This window comes from Glycine soja, chromosome 16 (genome assembly GCF_004193775.1).
Source record: "Glycine soja cultivar W05 chromosome 16, ASM419377v2, whole genome shotgun sequence".
NCBI lineage: Eukaryota > Viridiplantae > Streptophyta > Magnoliopsida > Fabales > Fabaceae > Glycine > Glycine soja.
Window position 1 is genome coordinate 21,286,180 of NC_041017.1, and position 25,369 is coordinate 21,311,548.

Here is a 25,369-nt window from a genome sequence, read left to right on the forward strand (position 1 = left end):
GTACTTTTACAATTACTGTTTTTATCCTTAAAAGGTGCAAGAAAAGTTAAAATTACTATTTTAACAACAAAAACATAAGCTGGTAAATGTTTCTTTTTTAGGATAAAAAAATACTTTTTTATCCTTATAAATAGCAGAAAATGTGTGTGTGTGTGTGATTGTGCATGTTTATTTGAGAACGACATTACTATTCGTTTGAAAATCATATGAACGAAATACACAAACTATAAATATGTATTGACTTCCATTTTTGAAATAATATTGATTAACATATGAAAAATATAAAAATAGATTTTGATAAAAATCATACTTATGTAAATTTGAAAAGAAAATAGCATTTTTTATTTGAGAATAATTATGATTTTAATGAGAATGTCCATAATGGAAACAATATAATATTTTTATGATAGAAAATCAATTTATAATTAAGAGCCAATTTAATACTTTGGTGACAAAAAAGATGGAGTGGTTCAACCAATTATGCCACAACACATTTATTATTATGATTTTAATATTTAATATCTCCAAAATAAATGTATTATGATTTTCATTTGTAATTTAATAATTTCCTGAAGTAAATAAATAATTTTAAAAAATGATAAATAAGAATTTAAAATATTAAATGTGAGTATAATTTGTAATAATAATTAAAATAAATTTAAAAACTTACCCAATATAAACTTATTGATTAGAAATCTGATAATAAATTAATATTAATTAACAGGAATTATTTATTTAATAAAAATCATGATCAACATTATTGTCTATATACATTTGTTTAATACCGACAAAAAAAACATTTTTTGAATTAATAATGTCATTTAATTTAATGAAAATGTTTGACATAGAATCAAAATTTACAAAATAAATGTTCGTGGTCAAATAAAATGTTTACCAAATCAGGCTTGAACATATGATGGGTTAAACCTTGCTTTTATCTGATATGAAAGGGTCATCTTTTAAAATCTAAACCTTACTTGATGCATGAGGGTGAAAATGAGTCGAACCAAGCTAAATTTTATTAGGCTTAGTTCGAAATACGCAAGACTTGAGCTTGACTCATTACTAGGCTTTTTTTGAAGGCTCGGCTCGATGTACAAAAGTCTAGCTTGGCTTACGAGTCTATTTAAAAAGTCTGCCTAAAGATGTCTTTAACCAATTAATTGTTTTAAAACTTATGAAATACTAACTAAAAAAGATAAACTTATAAAATTTCGTATAACTAACCTATAAATCCAAAAATAATTGATAAACAAAATCATATTGAATTCAAGTTATTAAAACACAAAGTATATCAAAAGAAAATGAAAAAAGAGAGCATAATATTAAAAAATATATGGATTAGAGATGATTTATACTACTATAGCCAAATAAAAATATTTAAATTGTCTGAAAATCTTTTTGCAAAACATTCTTTTCTTTGGAAGTATTAATCTGGTTGCATTATCCTTTTAACTTGAGTCTTTTTCTTTTTGAAATTTTTTTCCATGCAAGTGAACTCTCTAACACTTTATGTCACTTCATCCTCTAATTCATAATGTCATAAAAATGGTATAGATAATAGTTATTATTATTATTATTATTATTACTTAAACAAGCCAGCTTGTCAAGCTTAACAAGTTTTTGTTATAGTTTGACTCTTGCTTTTTTATCTAATTTTTTTTTAAAAAAGCTTGAATTTGACTTTTATAGTAAACAAGTCGAGCCGAGTCTTAAATATACCGAGCCATAGGCCCTTGACAAGTGGCTCAGTTCATTTTCATCCCAAATTATGACCCAAAATACGTGAGACATCATTGGTCCACCTAATTTTTAGATGCAAAATACTAATTTTAACATTATCTAAAAAAGTATAAAACTTAAATTAAGGTATATTTTATAATATATATATATATATATATATATATATATTAAAATAAAAATTTCATTATAAATATAACATCATTATATACAAAATATTAACTATCAAATAAAAAAATTATTAATACACAATTATTTTAAGAAAATATACTTTTTAACAGAATATTAGATAATAAACCGGGTTGGAACGACCTGAAATGTAATTATAACCTATTGTAAAAAAATACAATGGATCTAATCTTAAAAAACGAACCTATCCAAATAAATTTCAGATCGGGTCAGGTTTGTGGACTGAAGTGAATTATGCTCACCTCTAGATAAAATATACATGTGAATATATATTTACTTAAAATAGATACACATTTAAATATTAAAAATATTTTTTTTATATAAAATTACTTATATAAATATCTAATAATATATATTTTTGTAAAATCAAAAAATTATTTAGAAATATAATAAAATATATAATAATATATAAAAAATATTAATTATAACCTTAATATAACACCCATACAAGGTACGAGTTACTACGCTATTTATATTTAAAACAATTTATATTTTTTTAAAATATTTGTATATATAAAATAAGTCATATATATATATATATATATATATATATATATATATATATATATATATAGTTTTGCTTTTATGAGTTAATATCACCTAACAATCTCATATTAATTCTCTCAAAAATTATTAATAATATTATTCAATTTAATTAATTTATTTTAATGATTGTTATTTCATTAATTGATTATGATACTATTAAATGAGACATTTCTTCTATTTAAAAATAATTATAATTTAAATGATGTATGAGATTAAAGAATTAATAATCAACACTGAATTGATTTTGAAAAATTTATATTATATGATATTTAATTTATTATAATTATGAAAAATTTTATTAGTTATCATAATTTTATATAATTTGCACGTATAATTAATTTACCGATTATATATTTCTTTTTTTTTGTGAGGTACAAATATTTTTTTTTTTACATTTTATGGATTCTGGTGTACATTGTATTATTTATCAATATTTAATATAATTATTCTATTAGTATTTAATGTAATAAAATTATATATTGTTATTAAAAATTTTGATACATTTTTTCCAACACAGTATATAATTACTCGCCTATATAAAATTTTGCAGTTTGATACATTTTTTCTTCTGAAAATATATTTTTTAAATTTTAAAAAATTTAATTTAATATTATAAATAATATATTATTATTTAAAAAATTAAATAAACATTTATTTTAATCAATTTACAAATTATTAGTTATATTATTAATACTTAAATCAAACAAAAAATAAATTAACTACAACATACCTACAATATATCCAAATGATTCTTTTAATTTTTATCATTATTTCCAATAAATTAATCTTACTTCTTATAATATTTTTGTATATATGATAACTTTAACATATTTACTTAATTAGTTTAATTTAAAAACGAATTATTAAAGAAAATTTTGCCATGCGGACAGATGTTACTTTATGATCAGTCTAATCAGCAAAGCCATTGGATACTTTGTACAAGTAATACAGTTACAAAAAAATATATAAAAAAAATTAAATCATTTTTTAAAAAAGAAAGTCAAAAAAGAACATACAAAAAATTGTCAAAATGAAGGAAATCCTACATAAAACACCCCAATAATAATAATTTTCTAAAGCATGTGTATATATAAAAATATATTTAACTATTTCTTGACATATATATTAAGATACATGTATTAAAATTGAAACTAAATAATTAACAATACATTATATAATATAAAAATTACTCTTATAAATTATAAAATGTGAATTTAATATCCATGTAGAATACGTGCTACTAAGTTAGATGCATTAAATACTTAGATGGAAAATTTTAGTATTCATAATAGGCTCAAACATGAATTCCTTCCATGGAGAATACTTGTGGTATAAAAAAAAGTATTTTTCAGAAATATTTAATAGAAATTAAATTACACATAACAAATATACTTAATAATTAAAAAATTATTTTAAAATACTATATTTACTTTGATATAAAATATTTTTACTTTTCTATACTAAAAAAATATATATGGTGTAATTATCTTAATTAATTTAAATATATATATATATATATATATATATATATATATATATATATATATATATATATATATATATCAGTTTGAAACTATTATAATTATTTAAGTGGATATGGATGTTCAGCTCAAGTGAATTTGAAGGAAAAATCAATTTATTTCTATTTAAAATGTTATTTATAAGAAAAAGTCAATAATTCTTTTTTTCATTTAAACAAAATGGGCATTACATTTTAAGGTCAAAGTAATCGTCAATTTTAAATTAATAATCAATTTTAATTTATGATTCATTATGATGTTATTGAATTATTTAGGATTAAAAACATGTATAGTAATAAATACATAAACAGGGTGACGATAAATAAATAATTTAAATGGGCATTCCAATCTTATAAATTATATGAAATAATTATATGTTAGTTTTTTTTTTTTAGGAAAAATTACATGGCATCAAATCAAATTATCCCTAAACAACACTGAATCAAATAACCCCCAATTGATGACAAAAAAAAAAAATCTTGTTTAGAAGATCATCTTCTTCTAGACTCTCATTTTTCTAATTCTTTGAAGATGTTATTATAGGAAGTTGGGGAAGATCACATACGACTATAGACGGTAGAAAACATAAAAGTCACAAAAAAAAAAAAATAGAAACCTCTCAAAAAGAGAAAGTGCGAAAACAAAAAAGAAAAAGAGGAAAAATGGGATTGATTGTTCAGAACATGTAACAAAAAAAATTGATATTGGAGAAATAATAGGAGAGATAAATATAAAATCAAATAAAAAAATGAAAGAAATCAATGATAATTGTGGAAAAAAATAAATATTCATACTAAATATATGGATGATTGTGAAATTGTGACAAATAAGAAGATAAGAAATAAAAAATGATTTTCTAATTTTGCATGTCAAAGTTGTTCATAAATTATTTTGTATAAAAAACATCTGCTGGTCGTGTGGCACTATAAGATATGATTCTTTGTAAACTTGCTCCAAAATTGACACATGACGTTTTTTATAAAACATTTTACTTTATCTATAATATAGATATAAATATAATCGATAAAGATTTGTGGTGGGTAACAAATTGACTCATATCTCAAAAGGATCATGTTTGATTTTTTCTTTGACGATGTAGAAATTTTATTTGTTAGTAATCTATAAGTATTTTTTGTAAGCGTTCTTTGAATCTTAAGATCTATCTTGAATCTTAAGATCTATCTTGACGTCAGTGAATCATTGAGATCCAACTCATCTAAACTTTTTATTAAACAACCAAAGAAATAATATAGATATAGATATACGTATCTTAATATATATTTAGAAAAATGCAAATTAATATTCTAAAAGTTAAAAAATCATATATATATATATATATATATATATATATATATATATATATATTATGATGCACTTTTATGTAATTTTTAATATAGCTTTAACACAATATTTAATAAAAAAAATCACTCATTAATTTCACATTTATTCATGAGTCTAACATTGGAGAAAAAAATGGTTTGCCTACATTTTCCACACTAATAAATGCATGTTTGGTTTTATATTAGATAATTCATTCCAAATTCAAAGTTGATTTTAGATGAATTTTCACCGGTTTACTTTTATGTAAGAAAAAAATCTAGAATTAAAACAACATAAGATAACTTGTGCTAGATAAAAAAAATTATATTAAATTATATGCTTAACTTACCTTTATAATGAAAATATCCAAAAATAAATCACATAAATTTAAAATTAATTTTGTAAAATGAATATCATTTCAAATCAATTTTACGCTGACTCTTAGTAGGCTAAAGTTGAATATGAGAAAAGATTGCATGAGCAAGTGAAAACTCAAATTACAAAGAAGAATGAAAGTTATGCCAAGCAAACCAACAAGAACAGGAAAAAAGTGCTACTTGAACTAGATGATTGAGTTTGGGTACACATGAGGAAGGAGAGGTTCCCTGAACAAAGGAAGTCCAAACTGAGGAGACAGACCTTTCCAAGTACTAGAGAGGATCAGTGACAATCCTTACAAGATCGATATTCCAGGTAACTATGGAATAAGTTATTCATTTAATGTTGTTGACTTGACTCCATTTATTGTAGGTGATGATTCTGAAGATTTGAGGGCAAATGCTTTCCAAGAAGGAGGAAATGATTAGAATCCCAAAGCTGCCCAAATACAGAGACCTATGATGAGGAGTAGGACCAAATAGTCAGGGGATACCCTCCAACAAATGGTATCAACCATACTTGACAAGGCCCAAGTGGAGAAGGATGAAGGCCCAAAGACACTACTAAGAATCTTGATTGTTGCTGAAGGCCCAAACTAATTTGAAGACCCGTGTCTAATATTTTTCTATTTCTTTTGTAATTTTAATTAAATAAAATTGGTGTTTTCCGTCTCACTTATTGAACTCATTTTCAAAAAGGGACTTTTGGCATTTTGAGAAAATACGTGTGTATTTTTGTGAAAGCTTCTTTCTGGGTTAACCCTTATGGCGTTTCCATCTCTGGAAGTAGTGTCATCCAAACTTTGTGACCTGTACCAAGCTACCTGCTCCCAATAAAGATCACATCACATACTCAAACATGAATTCCTTTGGAGAATACTTGTGATCTATAAAAAAAATCATACCACAATATATAAGTTTTAATTAACATATTTAAAAATTATATATTTTAACATATAAAAAAGTATTTTTCAGCAATATTTAATAAATATATTTAATAAAAATTAAATTACATATAACAAGTATAATTAATAATTACAAAATTATTTTAAAATACTATATTTACTTTGATATACAATATTTTTACTTTTCTATACTAAAAAATATAGGTGGTGTAATTATCTTAATTAATTTATATATATATATATATTTATATATATATATATATCGGTTTAAACTATTATAATTATTTAAGTGGATATGCATGTTCAGGTGAATTTGAAGGAAAAATCAATTTAAACAAAATGGACATTACATTTTAAGGTCAAAGTAATCGTCAATTTTAAATTAATAATCAATTTTAATTTATGATTCATTAAGATGTTATTGAATTATTTAGGATTAAAAACATGTATAGTAATAAATACATAAACAGGGTGACGATAAATAAATAATTTAAATGGGCATTCCAATCTTATAAATTATATGAAATAATTATATGTTAGTTTTTGTTTTTTAGGAAAAATTACATGGCATCAAATCAAATTATCCCTAAACAACACTGAATCAAATAACCCCCAAGACAAAAAAAATCTTGTTTAGAAGATCATCTTCTTCCCGACTCTCATTTTTCGAATTCTTTGAAGATGTTATTACAGGAAGTTGGAGAAGATCACATACCACTATAGACTGTAGAAAACATAAAAGTGACAAAAAAAATAGAAACCTCTCAAATAGAGAAAGTGCAAAAACAAAAAAAGAAAAGGAGGAAAAATGGGATTGATTGTTCAGAACATGTAACAAAAAAAAATTGACACGGGAGAAATACTAGGAGAGATAAATATAAAATCAAATAAAAAATGAAAGAAATCAATGATAATTGTGGAAAAAATAAATATTCATACTAAATATAAGGATGATTGTGAAATTGTGACAAATAAGAAGATAAAAAAAATGATTTTCTAATTTTGCATGTTAAAGTTGTTCATAAATTATTTTGCATGAAAAGCATCTGGTGGTGCTATAAGATATTATTCTTTGTAAACATGCTCCAAAATTGACACATGGCGGTTTCCTTTTATAAAATATTTTACTTGATCTATAATATAGATATAGATATAATCAATAAATATTAGTAGTCAATAACAGGAAGGACAGTGTTTTATTCTCTTTTTAAGAATGTGTCAACTTTATTAGTGGATAATTTATAAATATCTTTGTAAGCATTCTTTGAATCTTAAGGTCTGTCATGACTTTAATAAATATTTGAGATTCAACTCACCTAAACCTTTTATTAAATAATCAAAGAAATAATATAGATATAGAAAAATGCTAACTAATATCCTAAAAGTTAAAAAATAAGAAGTAAAAAACAATTATTATGACGCACTCTTATGTAATTTCAAATATAACTTCAACACAATAGTCAATAAAAAAATTACTCATTAATTTCATATTTATTCATGAATCAACATTGGAGAAAAAATGGTTTGTCTACATTTTTTACACTAATAATAAGTGCATGTTTGGTTTTATGTCCAAATTCAAAATTGATTTTAGATGAACCCGTTTACTTTTATGTAAAAAATAATCCAGAATTTGAACATAAGATAACTTGTGCTAGATAAAAAAATTTATATTAAATTTTATGCTTAACTTACCTTTATAATAAAAATATACAAAAATAAATCACATCAATTTAAAATTAATTTTGTAAAATAAATATAATTTCGAATCAATTTTACGAATGCGCATCTAATCTAAAGATACACTGAACCGCACGGATTACAGCATGTACACACGTCAAAGGGAAAACTTTTAAGTAGGTGCTTCAGCCAAGAAACAACAATACGGTCAATTAATTTTGACTAGCACGTATGAGCAAAACTCGAGGATCCTGAGTTTCCTCTTCTCGTGAAACAGAACACAGAAAAATCATGTTTACTTTCATTAAGTAAAAGATTATTGTATGTAACACACTACTGAGTATATATCACCTATTAAGGTGGCAACATTTTTGAGCTAACTACACGAGAAGCAACCTCCTTGTTCGACACAAATGTACATACATAGCATCATAAGTGAACAAAAACTGTATCCTTCATGGATAGAACCTTCTAAATCTAGGCAAATAAAAAAGAAGAAAATTGAATTTTTACAGTTTACTTTCTCTGAATGATAGTTAACGAGTAAGCATCTCACATTTACAAGGCAAAAGAGGAACCGAACCACAATAAAAACTCTCACGTTCTTTACAATTCATCCCCCCCTACCACCAGACTAGCATCAACCCCCTTGTTATCTTATTTCCTACTTTATGATTTAACCCAACTCTTATTTTTCGTGCCTAGTTTCTTAAGATAGGACATTAAAATGAAAAAAAGAAAGAAAAAAAAAGACACATTTTCAAAACTGACAACAGAACCCTACTTGTCTCGAGTAGAATTGCCTTCCATGAAACATCTGGGGTCTCGTATCAAAAAACCCTGACAAAATGATATGAATCTGACTGCAGAGTTAACTGTTTGAGAATGGAATCTAGTCAAAGCATACAGCTGAAATTTTCAATGGGATCGGATTCTTCAAGCATGGAAGCTGCCTGGAAGCAATCTGCAGCATCCACTAATCGGCCGTCAGCCTTGTGAGTTAATCCCAAGTAATACCAAGCCATACGGTTAGTGGGTTCTATTCTAAGTGCATCAGAAAGTAAGCTTCTAGCAACAGGTGAAGCTTTAAAACCCATTTTCAGTATCAAAGAAGCCATCAAGATCTTGCTTGGCACATAGTTTGGTTCAAATAGGACCGCATTGAAAGTACCAATAAGAGCTTCTTGATATTCTCCACGACCATCGAACATAATACCTGGTACAACATATTGCAAAATATAAAATGTCAATGATGAGGTACAGCCATGAAAGCAGATAATTCTTAATTTTTGCCTCATTCCAGCTTGTGCTCTTCCACCACTTGCCTTTATTATATATAAGTTTATATGCATGGATCCTGCTCAGGCTTTTGGCCACCAATTAACATGGTGAAATTTATTCATTCATTTAAGCAATGGTGGAAACGTTTCAAAGACACAACTATGGTAATAAGAAACTTTAATAGTTGATTGGAGACATTTTCCCCTCCATTGCTAAATGTGTGGGTGTTTGGTTGCATGTTAAAAACCGAGAGCATGTATAAATGACTTGATAATTAGAAGCTACAGAGTTGCTTTTACTTGGACATGGGAGTTTGATGCAAGGACTTGGGAAACAATCGCAAATCCAAACAAGCTAACATCCCTTTCACCAATGATCACATCCATAAGTGCACTCCAAATCCCCTTAGGTAAGAGTTTTGCAGGCAAGGGATTGAATCCATGATCCTGCTTCCCCCTTGATATCAATTTGATTAAAAAAGAGGGAAAACACATGTTGAATAAGCTAAAGTAGAAATTTTTAACAGCATAAAGGTTCAGTTCTTGCCTTCAGTGTGAATTGTTGCTGCTGAATATTCCTTCAATTCTCTGGCCTTTTGCAAACAGATTTCAGCATCCTTCCAGTGAGAAAGGCTTGCATATAAATTTGCCAGACCATGCCAAACTTCAAATTCATTTATTGTATAATCCTCAACCTGCAAAGAGTTCATAAGGTAAAAGTAAGATTAGTTTTGGAATCAGCAGTTTATAAAAGAAGAGTCCCGTGAAGTAATGAAAAATCTCTTGGGAAAAAACCTTCTCTCCTCTGTTCTTCATCCTTGTTAAACAAAAACATCCTTTCCGTATGTTAGAATGCGTGAAAAATATCTCGGAACATTTTAGAGTATCTTAGGACTTAAGATTATTTCTTAGGACTAGTTTCCCAATTTCCTTGGTTTCCATTACCTTATTAAGGATTATTAATGTAAATAGGGATGTGCTTTATGTTTTACCACCAAATTACATTATGTTAATATCAATTTCAGAGTATTTAGTCTCTGTTCTCTCCATTTCCTTTGTCAAAATAAAACCTATAATCTCAACATTATAAAACCAAAATAAAAGGAGAATCAAGCATTCTTACTTCAATGTAAACAATGGCAATGAAAAGCAACCACCATAAGAACCATAAATGAGAACATCATACTAAGAAAAAATCTCTTAAATTCCAGTGATCTTTTCTCTGAAGATTATGGAACACCTATGAAGAACTCATTTTTACAAGATAAAGATAAAGCTCCCTAAATAACAGACACCTTTATAAACAAAATTTTCAACCTTTTCCACTTCTGTTATTTTTGTTTGGTATAAACTTCATGCTTAGGTTTCTTCTAAAGATTGAAATATCTGCTTCTTTACCAATTAAATGGAGGAAACAACTAGGCAACCAAAAAGGCACACATAATTGGAATCTTATTAAGAGTGTTAAATCTAGAGGGGAGAGAGAGAGAGAGAATGGAATTTCTTGAAAGAAATAGATTGTACGTGTTTTACTTATCCTTAGGTTAGGTAGAACGTCTATATAGACTCTTAATAGACTAAGTGGGGATTATTTCTTTGGCAAAGAGTAAATGGGTGCTACTTCCTAATTACTAATTCCAATGAAAATTGAAAACTAAATGCATTTAACATGTGACGCTTGAATTCATTTAACATCTGATACACGAACTGCACATTATTCTAATTTTTAACTCTACCCCTCAAGCTAAAGCTTATTAAGCTTTTTAAGCCTGTAACAAATAAATCTCCCTTTTCTTTAAATAAATATGGGTCCACTAAACTGAATTGGAAAGGCAACATAGGGCTTGATTAGACCATAAAAAAACCACTAAACACTCTAACAGAAGCTGGAGATTGACAAAATAGATGCATGTTTAGGAACATTGCAGCAAAACTGTGACAAGACATGTTACGGTGGATGATAACACTCTGATACCATGTTTAGTTCAAAGAGAGAGAGAGAGAGAGAGAGAGAGAGAGAGAGGGAGGGAGGGAGAGAAAGAATGGATGAAATTGTTTAAGTGAAATTGATTAAATGTGCTTTACTTAGGTTGTGCTGAACATCTATATTTATAGACTCTTAGTAGACTAAGTAGGAATTATTTCCAAGGCAAAGACTAAATGGGTGCTACTTCCTAAATACTATTTTCTACAAAAACTAAATGCATTTAACATGTGGTGCATAAACTCATTAAACATGTGATACAAGACCTGCACATTATTCTAGCAAAGAGCATTAGATTAACAGCAATATTAGAGAAAATCCAGTTCCCTCATCACACGTTATCCAGCTAGTACGAAAATGTAAAGCCAAATCCTTCACCATAGGATGTAATTGAAATAATTTAATCATATTGCAATTATAATCTAACACACTCACATCAAAGTTATATCATCATCATCAAATTTAAACACAAGATCTATTGAAGAAAAGAAGATTGCATAATCATACCTGTGAACTAAGTTTGAGAGGCCCAGACGATTTCCTCTGGGCTTGAACCAATGCAAGAAGGTAACGGTAAATTTCAATAGCATCCATGGGTCGTAATTGGGAGATCTTCAGCTTGGCTTTCAGCCTGAGTAGTGGCCCCTGCTCCCATTTTGCAGTCTCATCTAAAGCAGCATCAGTCACCACTTCAGCCTCTGAAAATCTTTTTTGTGCAGACAAAACCAGAGCAAGCAATCTCCAACCTTTTAATTTAGAGCCACCAGTTTTGTCAAAGAACTGCTTGGCACAGGATAAAGCAGCAGTTAAATTTCGGTGCTCAGCATATTGAATAGCCAGCTCAAAAATTAGATCATAATTGTTTCGCTCCAGTCTAACTGCCTCCTCCAATGATTGCAGAGCTTTGGATTGAAGCATAGACCTCTCAAAGTCGGAAGAAGAAACCTTAGCTTGTTTTCCCAGGCAAAGCCCCAACATCCGAAGACCCACACCTTTCAAATGCCCATCTAAGCCCTGAGCAATATTGATTGCTCTCTGTGCATATCCTGCTCCCTCAGCAGCATGATGAGGATCCTCACTGCAAATCTTCGCAGCCAATAATAATGATATAAGGTCATCTGGTCTTTCATGTTTATGCAATGACATCCTTAGCAGATTCAAAGCACTTTCATTTTCTCCAGCTCCACTATTACATAGAGCTAAAAAATTCCATCGGTCAATACGGTGATATACACCAGGTGCCAACTCTTCAAATTGCTTTGCCAAAATAGAAGTTTGACCACATGCTGAAAGTGCAAAAGTCAGGTGTTCCATAATAGAAGGATCCCAATTTATCTTACCAAGGCTAAACTTTCTCAAAAGAATCATTAGAAGCAGAATTGCCTCTTCCAGATTATTTTTGGGTACATAGGACCCATCAATCTGAACGGCTAAACTAGGTGGACTTGCCTCCACCCCACTGTACAGCATAAACACAGCAAATGCCATCTGAATTCTTGCACAGCAATCATTATCAAGGTTCCATTGACTAAGAAGGGCATTCCTATAAGCAGACAATGCCTCATTATAGCAACCAGTCTGTTTCCAAAGCTCTGGAAGGAGCTCTACTGCATGGCTGACTATCTCCTGCAATTTGTTGTCCACTTGTGTATCAGGTATACCCTGACCAAATATCTTCTCAACGGCATCAAGAACACGCTTGCATTCTTTAGCAGCTTCTGCATAAATCCATGAAACACGCATTTCAATGTATCGATATTCCTTAGAATTTGGTTTTTAAAGAAGCAATAGTGTCATGTAATCCATGTAGTGGGATATTGTTTTTGTAAATATTGAATATTAAAGATGTAGGAGGAATGGAGGATTCATTCCCATTCAGAAAGAGAAGAAAGAAAACGTAAACAACAGGTAGAGAATAACTTTCAATAGTCAAAACAATACCAGTAAATTTGTCCAGTTTTTGTAGAGACTTGGCTTTCAAGTAGATGGCTTCAAGCACCAAAGTTGCAGCATGCTGAGAGACGGAGGAAGGTGATTCACTGCGAGTGGGGCCTTTCTTAACAGGTGTTTTTTCAGAAAGGGAACTTTGCAATCGCTGTATGGCTGCTTCAAGATCAATCCCATCAAACACACGAAGTGCACCTTCAACATTACCTCTCTGATACTCTAACTTTCCAAGAAGAGCCCTTGCTTCCTGTTAAGGTATAAATTGACCAAGGAGCATAACTCAAACATATGATTGATTTATCTCCAAAAATGGTTCTCCAATTCAATTCCAATAAGAAACAAGGTATGCCATATCTCTATATATAGAAGAAACTTAATGGGTTACATGTGTCAAATTCACATATTGCATCAATTTTTCATGTTATTTTCGTGTTGGCATATTTATCTGGTCTTACATGAATCCAATTACATGCAATGCATAATGCAATTCATGCATATAAATTGTAATCCAATATATGTGTAATGTTCATATACAAGTGTAATATCGAATTCTCGATACTGATCATATAGAAAAACAAAAATTATGCTGCCTCATGTAAGAAATTTTATTTTGTGAGAAGGAAATATTCTTAGGTTTGACTCAGTTACAAGAAAATGAACTCCATAGTTGTTGAACGTTTGTTAAAAATGAAGGGGAAAAAAAGCTACAATTAGCTAGATGAGGCATTGCAAATTTTTATTCAGAAGAACTTAATTTCTATTTTGCTCAATGATTCTTTCTTCATACCCTAATCAAAAAAAAAAACTTTACCATCAAACAAATTCCTCATAATACCCATAAAAAATTCTTTTGTCAAAAAGCAATCACAAATCTCAGAGCCCAAGAAGACATTTTTAACAATTCTAATAAAGATGTTGATGATTGAAAAGTATTAACACATTGCAACAGAAGGTTGAGAGCTGGGACCAGAGTAATATTTGATTGAAATTTAAGGAAAAAGGGAACCAAATAAATAAATATAATGAATGCTAGAGACCAAAAACCAAAATATTTTACTGAAAATTGCAAATCCAATCATATTCAAAAAATCCACTCCAACACTAAATGGTAATAGCAAGACACATAATGAAGCTCAGTTAATTAGTTAGGATGACGAATAATAACAGCATTGTTACATGGTTTTCCGTTGTTAAAAAAGATAGAATATTACACATTTAAGAAGGAAAAAAAAAACGAACCTCAAAATTTAGTGACAACCCTTCACGCAATGCCGATTCTGCTTCTTGAATGTTTCCTTCATCAAGCTTGGCCTCAAGTTCCTTCGCTTCCATGCAACTTCCATTCGCGCAGAACTCGCGAATCGTCACACGCTCGTTCTTACCGGACTCCATCAATCATTTCCTCGCCACCTGCACACCCACAAAGCACGCGCGTTAACATTTTTTTTTTTTTTGCCTCTTTCCGACAAGTGAAGATTACCGAAGTAGATTTTGTCTCTTTCGATAAAGCCTTTTCCATAGACAGCCAGTTAATCAAACCCATGCTTAAAAGGAACCTAGCTACCTACCAACATTGTTGGTACGCGCGCGTTAACATTAACGGATCCAAACAATGCCGTTCGAGATTCATGTGTTTCTCATTAGTTGCGCGTAAATAACGGAAAGTAAGAAAAACGTCGTCGTTGTGAACAGAGATTAATAAAAAATAAAACAGTGGATCCAGAAAAGCAAGAAGAGTGAGTAAGGAACAGGACCTTATGCGTGGTGGAAACAATGTATGTGGCTCCGAACAACGATCGATCTCTGGGGAGGTTTTGTTTTTTGTCGCGAGAAATGGTTTCAAATGCAGTTTGGAGATCCCGCATATGAGTCAGTTTGATTATTATTTTTTTTTGTCTTTATTTTCTTTTCTGGTTGTGTCGTAAAAACATAAAAACAAATAAAAGACACGAAAAGAAAAGAACGAGGGCGAGTCAACCGCTACTCTACAAATGAATCTGGCAGTGCCATTTGGATCGGGGGATCCACGAAAAGAAAGAAAGCAAGAAAGAAAGTTGCGAGTTAAAATGTTGATGCGTTTCATTTTACGATGGAAAAATTGAATTCTGTAAAATAATTTTATACGATAAATTTATTAATTTTTATTATAAATATCTTAAAAATTTTATCAACAATAATTTATTATTAGTTAACAGCTATATTATTAATATATTATCATTTAACTCTTTTAAATATCTAAAAATAATAAATTTTATTAGAGAAAAAGATATTTATTATAGAGCTGTAGTAAATGCTAGAAAAATATTGATTGGATATTTGCAATGAGTTGTAAATAGTACAAGAATATGAGCGGTAAATAGTACATGAATATGTTCTCCTTCTCTCTTTTAGTTATTCATCTTATCCTTTTAGGTCATTCTTTGTATTCTTTCATATATAAGTTGTAATCATTGATTTGTTGCATACATAGAAATTTATTCCAATCATTTCATTTTAGTATGTTCTTTTTTGTTATGGTGTCAATAGCCTTTTAAGGTTCCATGGCTAGGAGCTTCGATTCTGATCATGAGGAGACTCCTCCACCTCCCTTTTTCACTGACCCAAGTCAGACATCTTCAAGCCCATTTCACATCCACCCTAGTGAAAGTCCCACCTTAATCATTGTCTCTCCTCCTCTTACAGGAAACAACTATTAATCTTGGTCCAAATCCATTCGGATGACCTTGATTTCCAAAAACAAAAATGGGTTTCCTCAATGGTTCTATCCCTGTGCCAGCATCGACTAACCCTTTGTTTCCTAATTGGGAGCGTTGCAATACGCTTCTCATGTCATGGATACTCAACTCTGCTTCTCCCTTTATTGCCCAAAGCATCATTTTCTTTGAAAATGTTGCTGCAATCTGGACTGACCTTAAAGAAAGGTTCTCTCAAGGAGATTTGCTACATGTGGCTGAGTTGCAAGAAGAAATCTACTCTCTCAAGCAAGGTTTTGGTTCAGTTACAGATTACTACACCAACCTCAAATCACTATGGGAAGAACTAGACAACTTCCGCCCTCTAGTTCCTTGCATGTGCTCTGCCAAGGAATTTCACCAACAAGATTTCATCATCTGCTTTCTCAAAGGCCTGGATGAGCGCTTCGCCATGGTACGCTCACAGATCCTTCTCCTGGATCCCTTACCCTCTGCAAATAGGGTCTTTTAGATGATTATTCAGCATGAACAACAACATTCCGCTACCACCTCGACTTCCCTCGACACCAATCCATTTGCTACGCCATTTAAGGCAAAGGCCGCGGCGCTCCACAGTCGGCGGGGGGGAGGGGGGGGGGGGGAGCGGCAGATCGACCTCTTTAACTCAAAAGTGTGACCCCTGTGGCGACATTGCACACGTTTTAGCCATACGATGGACGTCTGCTATGCAAAATTTGGATACCCACCTGGTCACCCAAAATATTCGGTCGACCTTGCCTTCCCAACAAAAGTGGGAATTCTAACAGTAGCAGAGGTGGCGCCATCAACAACGTTGCAAGCAATGGAAGCAGTAGAAACCCATCTGGTGAAGAACGCAAGGAAGGGTATGTACCAACACCTAGTCCCAACATTACACAGGCCCAATTTCAACAACTGATGGCTTTACTCCAAAAGACCTCAACTGGTGGTGCGAATACAAATGAAATTCCCATTCGGGCCAACCTTAGTCACTCTAGCCCAAATGCTCTTTTTGATATGTTTGGTACCTCTTTCATTTTTTTTGTCAACACCACACACACACTTAGCACCACTAAATCACACAACAAACCCTGGATTATAGATTCGGGGGCCACAGACCATATCACTTGTTCCTTACATTATTTTCACACTCATTCTAAAATAAGATTAGTGAATATTAATTTAACAAATGGACATGTTGTTAAAGCTCACATTTCGGGCACAATTTATTTTTCACCTACTTTTGCCATCCATGATGTCTTATATGTCCTTGAATTTACATTTAATCTATTATCCATTTCTAAGTTAATTTCTAATCTTAAATATTCTATAACCTTTTCTCATTACTCTTGTCAAATTCAGGAAATGAACACGTTGAAGATTATTGGTTCGACTAAATTAAAAGAGGGATTATATCACTTGGAAATTAAAGAGAAAGAATCATCCTCACAACTACCTTTTTATCATCAATGCAAGCATCAACCATACCAATGATTCTACCCTTTGGCATTTTAGACTAGGACATTTATCTGAAAATCGTCTCAATGTTTTACATCAAGAGTACCCTTTTATTTCTAGCAAATTTAATGAAATTTGTGATATTTGCCATCTAGCAAAACAAAGAAAATTACCTTACTTGCTTAGTACTAACTGAAGTTCTAAAATCTTTGACTTAATCCATATGGATATTTGGGGCCCTTTTTCTAAAAATTCTATCCATGGTCACAAATATTTCTTGACCATTTTGGATGATCATAGTAGATACACTTGGGTGGTTTTATTAAATTCTAAGGCTGAAGTCAAAATACATATAGAAAATTTTCTTGCTTTAGTTAAAAATCAATTTGAAACAAGCATCAAGTGTATACGCTCCGTTAATGGACCGAAATTTTTTATAAAAGATTTTTTCTCTTCAAAGGGCATAATCCATCAAACCAGTTGTGTTTACACACCACAACAAAATGGGAGAGTTGAACGCAAACATCAACATATCCTTAATGTTGTTAGGGCTCTTATGTTTCAATAAAAAATTCCTAGCAATTTTTGGTCGTATGCTATCAAACATGTTGATTTCTTAATTAATCGCATTCCTTCTCCCATCATTTTAAATAAAACCCCGTTTGAGCTTTTATACAAACAAAAACCTGATTTTTCAATGCTTAAAGTTTTTGGTTGTTTATGCTTTGCTACAAAACACACCCCACAACACAAATTTGATGCCAGATCTAAAAAATGGGCCTTTTTGGGTTATGAAAATGGGACAAAATGGTATGTTATTCTTGATACAAGCAACAAAGAAATTTTTGTTTCCAGAAATGTCTTATTTCATGAAATGCAATTTCTCTTTGATAAAACCAGCCCACAGACTACCCCCATTAGCCCAGATACGAACTTCCTACCTACACCACCCTTAGGCCAAGCCACATCTTTGACTAGACTACTTCTAACCCCCTGGACGGATCCACCATATCCACTAAAACTAACCCTCCCATGCCACCTCCAACAAACAATATCTCTCCTCTGTCCTTAACTCCAAAATTCTCAAATCCATCTCCTTCCTCTCTTTCGACTTCATCTTCTCCACCCAATTTTCCACAACCTATCAATCCTCCACCTCGTCGATCAAGTGGACCTAGCCAACCACCACCTTATATTTCTGAGTACAAGTGTGATCTCCCTCCTCTTAAATTGGTTCAATCATCTTCTACCTGCTCATATCCAATTTAAGCCTCCCTCACATATGATCAAATTTCTCCCTCTCATCATCGTTACATCATGTCTTTGTCTTCTGAGTTTGAACCCACCAGATTTGACGACGCCGTCAAACACCCTTGTTGGAGAGAAGCCATGAATCATGAAATTGAGGCTTTAATAATGAACTAGACTTGGGATATTGTTCATACCCCTCCTTATGTTTGTCCCATTGGATGCAAATGGGTTTACAAAATCAAGAGGTTACCCAATGGTAGTGTTGAGTGGTACAAAGCCCGCCTCGTTGCAAATGGCTTTTCTCAAATTGAAGGTGTGTACTACTTCAAAACCTTCTCCCCTGTGGTTAAAATGTCAACAATCCGTGTAGTCCTTGCCCTTGCCTCCATCAATTGTTGGACTCCTCAACAATTGGATGTCAACAATGCGTTCCTCCATGGGGACTTATCTGAAGATGTTTACATGGTGATCCCTCCTAGACTACATGGATTCAGTCCCTCTCAGAGTTGCAAACTTCACAAATCTCTCTACAAGTTGAAACAGGCAAGTCGCAAATGGTATGAAAAATTGTCTAATTTGCTCTTGACCTATGGATATTGACATGTCCATGTTGACCATAGTCTTTTTATCAAGGCTAATCATTTTGAATTTATTGCTCTTATCATTTATGTTGACAATATTGTTTTAATTGGTAATTCTGCCTGAGAAATCAATAGCGTCAAACAGATCCTCCGCTCTAATTTTCACATTAAGGATTTGGGGACATTGAAATATTTTTTGGGAATTGAAGTGACACATTCTGATCAAGGGATTTCTCTATGCCAAAGGAAGTATTGTCTTGACCTTCTCAAGGATTCAGGCATGCTTGGATGCAAACCATCTTCTACACCCTTGGATAGTACTCTTCGACTTCATGTTGATTCCTCCGTCCTTCTTACTGATCCACTTCCATATCAAAGACTGGTTGGTCGCTTAATTTACCTCACAAGCACTAGGCCTGACATAGTTTTTGCCACACAACAATTGAGTTAGTTCATGTCCAACCCCATAAAAGCTCATCACAATGCAAGGATAAAAGTCCTCCGTTATCTCAAAAGCTATCCCGGAAAAGGCTTAGTCTTTCCAAGAAATTGCAACACTCAAATTCGAGGTTTTAGTGATGTCGATTGGGCAACCTGTGTGGATTCTAGACGATTTATAACTAGCTACTGCTTCTTCATTGGTAATTCTCTTGTTTCATGGAAAACGAAGAAACAAAATACCGTCCCGATCCTCTTTCAAAGCCGAATATCGAGCTTTGGTAGCTGTAATGGCTTACTTATCTCCTTAGAGACCTGCGGGTTCCTCGCTCAATTCAATCTATTATCTATTGTGATAATCAAAGCACTTTACACATAGCTGTCAACCCCGTTTTTCATGAACGGAAGAAGCACTTGGATATTGATTTTCACCTTGTTAGAGAAAAATCTCAAGCATGACTTATGTGGCTGCTTCCAATTCCCTCTTCAAATCAATTGGCAAATATTTTCACCAAAGGCCTCCCACCTCGCCTCTTCACTGTCAATTCATCCAAGCTGAAGCCTAAGCACAACATAATGCAGTAGCTAATCATAATTCTATTTTTTGTTTTATCAATTGTACAGGATATACATTCTAGAACGAATGAGCTATAAATAGTACATGAATATGTTATCCCTCTCTCTCCCTCTCTCTTTTAGTTATGCTATCTTATCCTTTTAGGTTATTCTTTGTATTTTTTCATATATAAGTTGTAATAATTGATTTGCTGAATACATAGAAATTTATTCCAATCATTTCATTTTGTTTGTTCTTTTCTGTTATATTTGTCGCGTTCGACGCTCTAGCATATATGTCTCCAAAGTTTTTTTCATAAGAAACCAATGTCCAAAGCGATTGTTGTAAAAAAAAAAAATGGTTTCATAGACTTTTTGAAAAGTCAGTGACCAACGTGTTGTCTTCGTCCAATGCTTTCTAATGAGAAAACTTAAACACATGTTTTATGTCTCTCTAAATTTTTCTCCGTCCAACTGAACTTGTGCCTAAGGCTCTTTTCTCTATAACGTTCGTAGTGTTAAGGTTTAATTGGTATTATATTCTTCCTAGTATAAACCTTATGCTGTTATTCATTTGGTTTTTCGAATATGCTTTAATGTTTGAATTTGAAGCATTTTATGAAATTAGGTTTTTCGAGTATAAGTACAGGTTTTGATCAACAGTAAATCGAACGTTGAGGTAGAGTACTGAGGAGAAGGTAAAGTAGGAATGGCCAGAGAAGTAATACACTACTCTTTAGAAGCTGACGCTTTGCAATACCTTTTTGGGAAAAAAAAAGAGCACAACTTTCTCTTTTCTCTCATCTACAAAAGTAGACACGTCAAAAGAAAAAAAAAACATTAAGCTTTTAAATGCAATGAAGACTCAAAATGGAAAGATTGAAAAGACTCATACTCACAACCAACATATGCATCAAGAAGCCTATATAAGAAAGATTTGAAGAGAAGAACCTAATGAATGAAAAGATAATGAAGTACTAGATGACCATTCTTATTTACTCTGAACACTTGTCGTAATTATTTCGCTGGACCAAACTTTCAAAACCTAATCAGTCTATCCTGTGTTTAACAAAGTTGCTTTTATTTGTGGTTAACTTTCATATATATCCTCACGTTATGAAAGTAGTCAAGAGCATTTTCAACCCAAAATCTCTATTTTATTTTTTACTTTGTAGTTAAGCACGTGGTACTTGAGGATACTTAATAAACACCAATGCTTTAATAAGCTCCAATATGGCATGGTCTTAATATTAAACACCAATGCTTTAATAAGCAAAATCATCATAAGCATATCGTTGGAGATAGCCTAAGAAGAGAAACTGCGGAGAGAGAAACGTTTAGATCATGAGAGAGAGGCTATGAACCTTTTTAGCTAACGAGTTTGCCACCTCTTTGGTTTCTCTTTGAATGTGAGATATGCGAACAGTGCAGCTCCTATTCAGAAGATTGTGACTGGTATACATTGAGAGTTACAACATAGTTAATAAAACTGATGAATTTCACTCAATAAGAATGATCAATGTATGGAAAACAATATATATTATTTTTCAACCCAACTATTACCCTTCACGACCAGAGTAGTTGAGGCATTTTCACATGGAAGCAGTATATATAACTAGATTAAGAAATTCAAAATTTTATAATTTAAAAGAAAAAAAAAGATGCATAGAAACCAAATAAACTCATTTCTTAAAACATTCTAATTCTCTTCTTTAGAGGTGTCCAATGACCAACCTATCCTATCTATCAACAAACTCACAAAATTGATATGCAGCCTAAGTTCTAACTAGACAAAACGCATTTCAATTTCAAAGTTCTGTACATATTAAGTGTAATTTTCTCTACACAACTCTTCAAACAGGATAAGCTTAACCCACAAAAGAGTGAATGCTCTCCTCATTATTGTCAAGATCCTGGAGCTCAGATCTAACAGAGAACTTCATCCATCTCCTTTCCTCCATAATTTTAAGACAAGGTTGCATTACAAGGCCAATCGCCATAGCGATGAGGCTTATAACCAGCACTTTGTTGGAGGAGAAAGCGAGCACCACAAAAATCAAAACTGTGGGAGGAATGCAGATAGTAATTGCTCCAGCTGTTCCCCCTGGAACCTTGTAAGGCCTAGACGCATTGGGGTGTCTGATCCTCAACAATATGAATGCAACAAACTCCAAAATCATGCCAAAGCAGTACAAGAAGTTTTCAGCAGCCACAATCTCCTGAAAACTCAGCCATGACAGTAAGATCACACCAGAGGCCGAAAAGAGTATTCCTACAAGAGGGGTTCCGAAACGGGACCTCTTGCTGAAGAACTCGGGTAGCATGCCCCTCTCTGCCATCCCTAGAAGCTGGAATGAGTCACTGCTCATTTCAGCAACAAACATTCCCATGTTAGACATTGCAGCAGCAGCTTGAAGCCACCACCTCAACCACACTCCTCCAACAATCTCAGCAATAATTGAGAAGTACCCATCAGTCCACAAGTCCCTATTGAGAGGAACAGCACCAGTGCCAATCAAAAGAGGGAAAAAATAGCCCAAAACCACAAGGATCAAAGCATAAAATAGAGCCTTGGGAAGAGTTCTCCTTGGATTATCCACTTCCCCAGCAAGAGTACTAATAGAGTCCCAATAATTGAGGTTCCAAAACAAAGTATTCAAATACAGATTCCAATCAACATCATCCAGATTCATCACACACCATCTTGAAGGTTTCAGGTCTGGAATTGACAAGAGTCCCATGACAACAAAAGGAAGGAGTGAGAAAACACCTAACAGAACTGCAACCATTCCCACAATGGTTAAACCCCTATAGTTCAAGCAAGTGAGAGCCACAGTTAAGGCCCAAGTTGAAACAGTTCTGGGAACCCCACCACCCAATGCAGGGATACCTGATTTCAAATAGTCAAGAAACAGAACTGGATACAAAGCATTGTCAATCACCCCACTTAGCCATTTCATCCAACCTTGCTGAAACCCCCAATAGGGACCCAAAGCAGAAGAGACCCAAACCACATAGCCACTGTTCTCAGGGAACATGGTGCTCATCTCTGCAGTGATCAGAGCCTCAGGAACACTCCATATGAATGGGAAAACCAAGAACCCCATAAGGGCTAATAGAGGACCTGCTGCATGCACTGTGTCCTCAACACCAAAGGGTCCCCCAGAAACCTCATAGAAGATGAGAAATACCAGAGGAAGAACAGAAACTCTCCTCATGTGATTTTCTCTTGGAGAAGGTAACTCATCATTACCAATAGGCACATACTCGGCACCACTGAACATCCCCATTAAGAAATGTAAAATCCAAATATCAAAGTTTAAACCAAACACAGCACCAAGGTATCGTAAACTTTGGAGGCAATGAAATAACAAACCAGATAAGACACTAGCTTTGTTAAACTTGCCAGCAAAAATTGCTCTTTTTCATTCACAAAATCAGAAGGTGAAGGGAAAACATGAATCAGGGAGACGGGTCATTCTCTAAATTCTGAGCATGGAGGAGATGAGATATGAATTGAATTGTCTAAGAATCAAAAGAGAGAGAAGACAAAGAGATGATAACAAAAAATGAGAGGCAGAAGATGAGTGAGTTAAAGAACAATACACGAAAGATGTCTATTTCGTTATACGGTGGAAATGGAATAGATGACGTAGCTCTCGTTGTTGAATTTGGAATCCAACGTAAAGCTTAAGTACAACGTAGAGGCGCAGGGCACGAAAACAAAGACTGCTTTTGGATAATTCATGCGGAGATGGACAAAATGCACTGGTACGAATTGTTCCGTGCTTTTTCATCTTTTGCACTTTGTAGCATTGTTATGAGACTCGGACCCATTTGGTGTACTGAGCCACTTTAGTCATGGTTTAGTTGTGTTATAGGTGAAAAAATTGAGGAGAAATGTCTGTTATTTAATGTATCTATATTTTCTGCTTTTTTACCAATCAGGGTAAAAAAAATTTCCATTTTCCGATTTGGGATATATTTTAAAAAATTATCGAAAAGAAGATAAGTCGTAACAGTTGTTATGACTTTTGACTCAAACATTAACACATGTTACGACTTTTTATTTTTTATTTTTAATTTTTTTAACTGAAGTCGTAAAAATATTTATGATTTCTTCAGTTTAAATTTCATTTTTTTTAAAATAGTAAAAATCGTTAAATTTTACACAACTTCATAGTCGTAAGTATTTAATTTATTTAATTTTTAATTTTTTTAAAGGTTTAGGACTTCCTAAACCTATTTTGTTTTTATAAAAATAACTGTTGGTTTGCTATTTACAGCCCCATTTTTGTTTTGTTCACCTATTTTGTTTTCATAAATCTTTTTTTTTTAATTTAATAGTGTTTATGGTTTTATTTTTATTTTAAGTAAAAAAGTTAAAATAAAATAAAATTTAAATATAAAATAAATAGTTTTAAGTTGATTTTATTAGTATATAACTTAATATTATTTATTATATATTTAAATTATATTTTATTTTAAATTTTTTATTTAAAATAAAAATAAAACCGTAAACACTATTAAATTAAAAAAGCAGATTTACGAAAAGAAAATAGGTGAATAAAGCAAAAATGGGGCCTCAAATAGCAAAATAGCAGTTTTTATAAAAATAAAAATAGGTTTATGATTTTGAAGTCGTAAACCTTTAAAAAATTTTTTAAAAAAATTAAAATACAGTTTACAACTTTAAAGTCATATAAAATTTTACGACTTTCGCTATTTTTATAAAAAAGAAAATTATGACTTTGAAGTTGTAAAAAAAATTAGATTTATACTGAAGTCGTAAATGTTTTTGCGACTTCAATTAAAAAATAAAAAAAAATAAAAAATCGTAACAGGTGTTAGGACTTGAGTTAGAAGTCGTAACAGCTATTACGACTT

The 25,369-nt window shown here is 31.7% G+C and overlaps 2 protein-coding genes across 2 annotated transcripts; both read right to left on the reverse strand.

Moving 5' to 3' along the window:
- Positions 1–8,709: 8,709 nt before the first annotated feature.
- On the reverse strand, positions 8,710–15,512 carry LOC114389505 (protein NPG1-like). The gene is made up of 6 exons (XM_028350192.1): positions 15,243–15,512; positions 14,728–14,898; positions 13,483–13,735; positions 12,049–13,259; positions 10,105–10,252; positions 8,710–9,493 (listed from the first exon to the last, which is right to left on the reverse strand). Exons 2-6 carry the CDS (start codon positions 14,878–14,880, stop codon positions 9,174–9,176), a joined length of 2,085 nt encoding a protein of 694 aa, XP_028205993.1. The 5' UTR covers positions 14,881–14,898; positions 15,243–15,512; the 3' UTR covers positions 8,710–9,173.
- Positions 15,513–22,102: 6,590 nt separating this feature from the next.
- On the reverse strand, positions 22,103–24,288 carry LOC114390192 (probable polyamine transporter At1g31830). Its single transcript, XM_028350888.1, has one exon. The coding sequence runs from the start codon at positions 23,770–23,772 to the stop codon at positions 22,351–22,353; it is 1,422 nt and encodes a 473-aa protein (XP_028206689.1). The 5' UTR covers positions 23,773–24,288; the 3' UTR covers positions 22,103–22,350.
- Between the last annotated feature and the right edge of the window lie 1,081 nt (positions 24,289–25,369).

Bases quoted from the DNA above. Each gene is read 5' to 3' on its own strand.
- LOC114389505 (XM_028350192.1), bottom strand. From the start codon at position 14,880: ATGGAGTCCGGTAAGAACGAGCGTGTGACGATTCGCGAGTTCTGCGCG. The intron at 13,736-14,727 runs GTTCGTTTTTTT...ATACCTTAACAG, and splicing joins GGTTGTCACTAAATTTTGAG to GAAGCAAGGGCTCTTCTTGG. The intron at 9,494-10,104 runs GCAAGAACTGAA...ATGTTGTACCAG, and splicing joins AGCAACAATTCACACTGAAG to GTATTATGTTCGATGGTCGT.
- LOC114390192 (XM_028350888.1), bottom strand. From the start codon at position 23,772: ATGGGGATGTTCAGTGGTGCCGAGTATGTGCCTATTGGTAATGATGAG.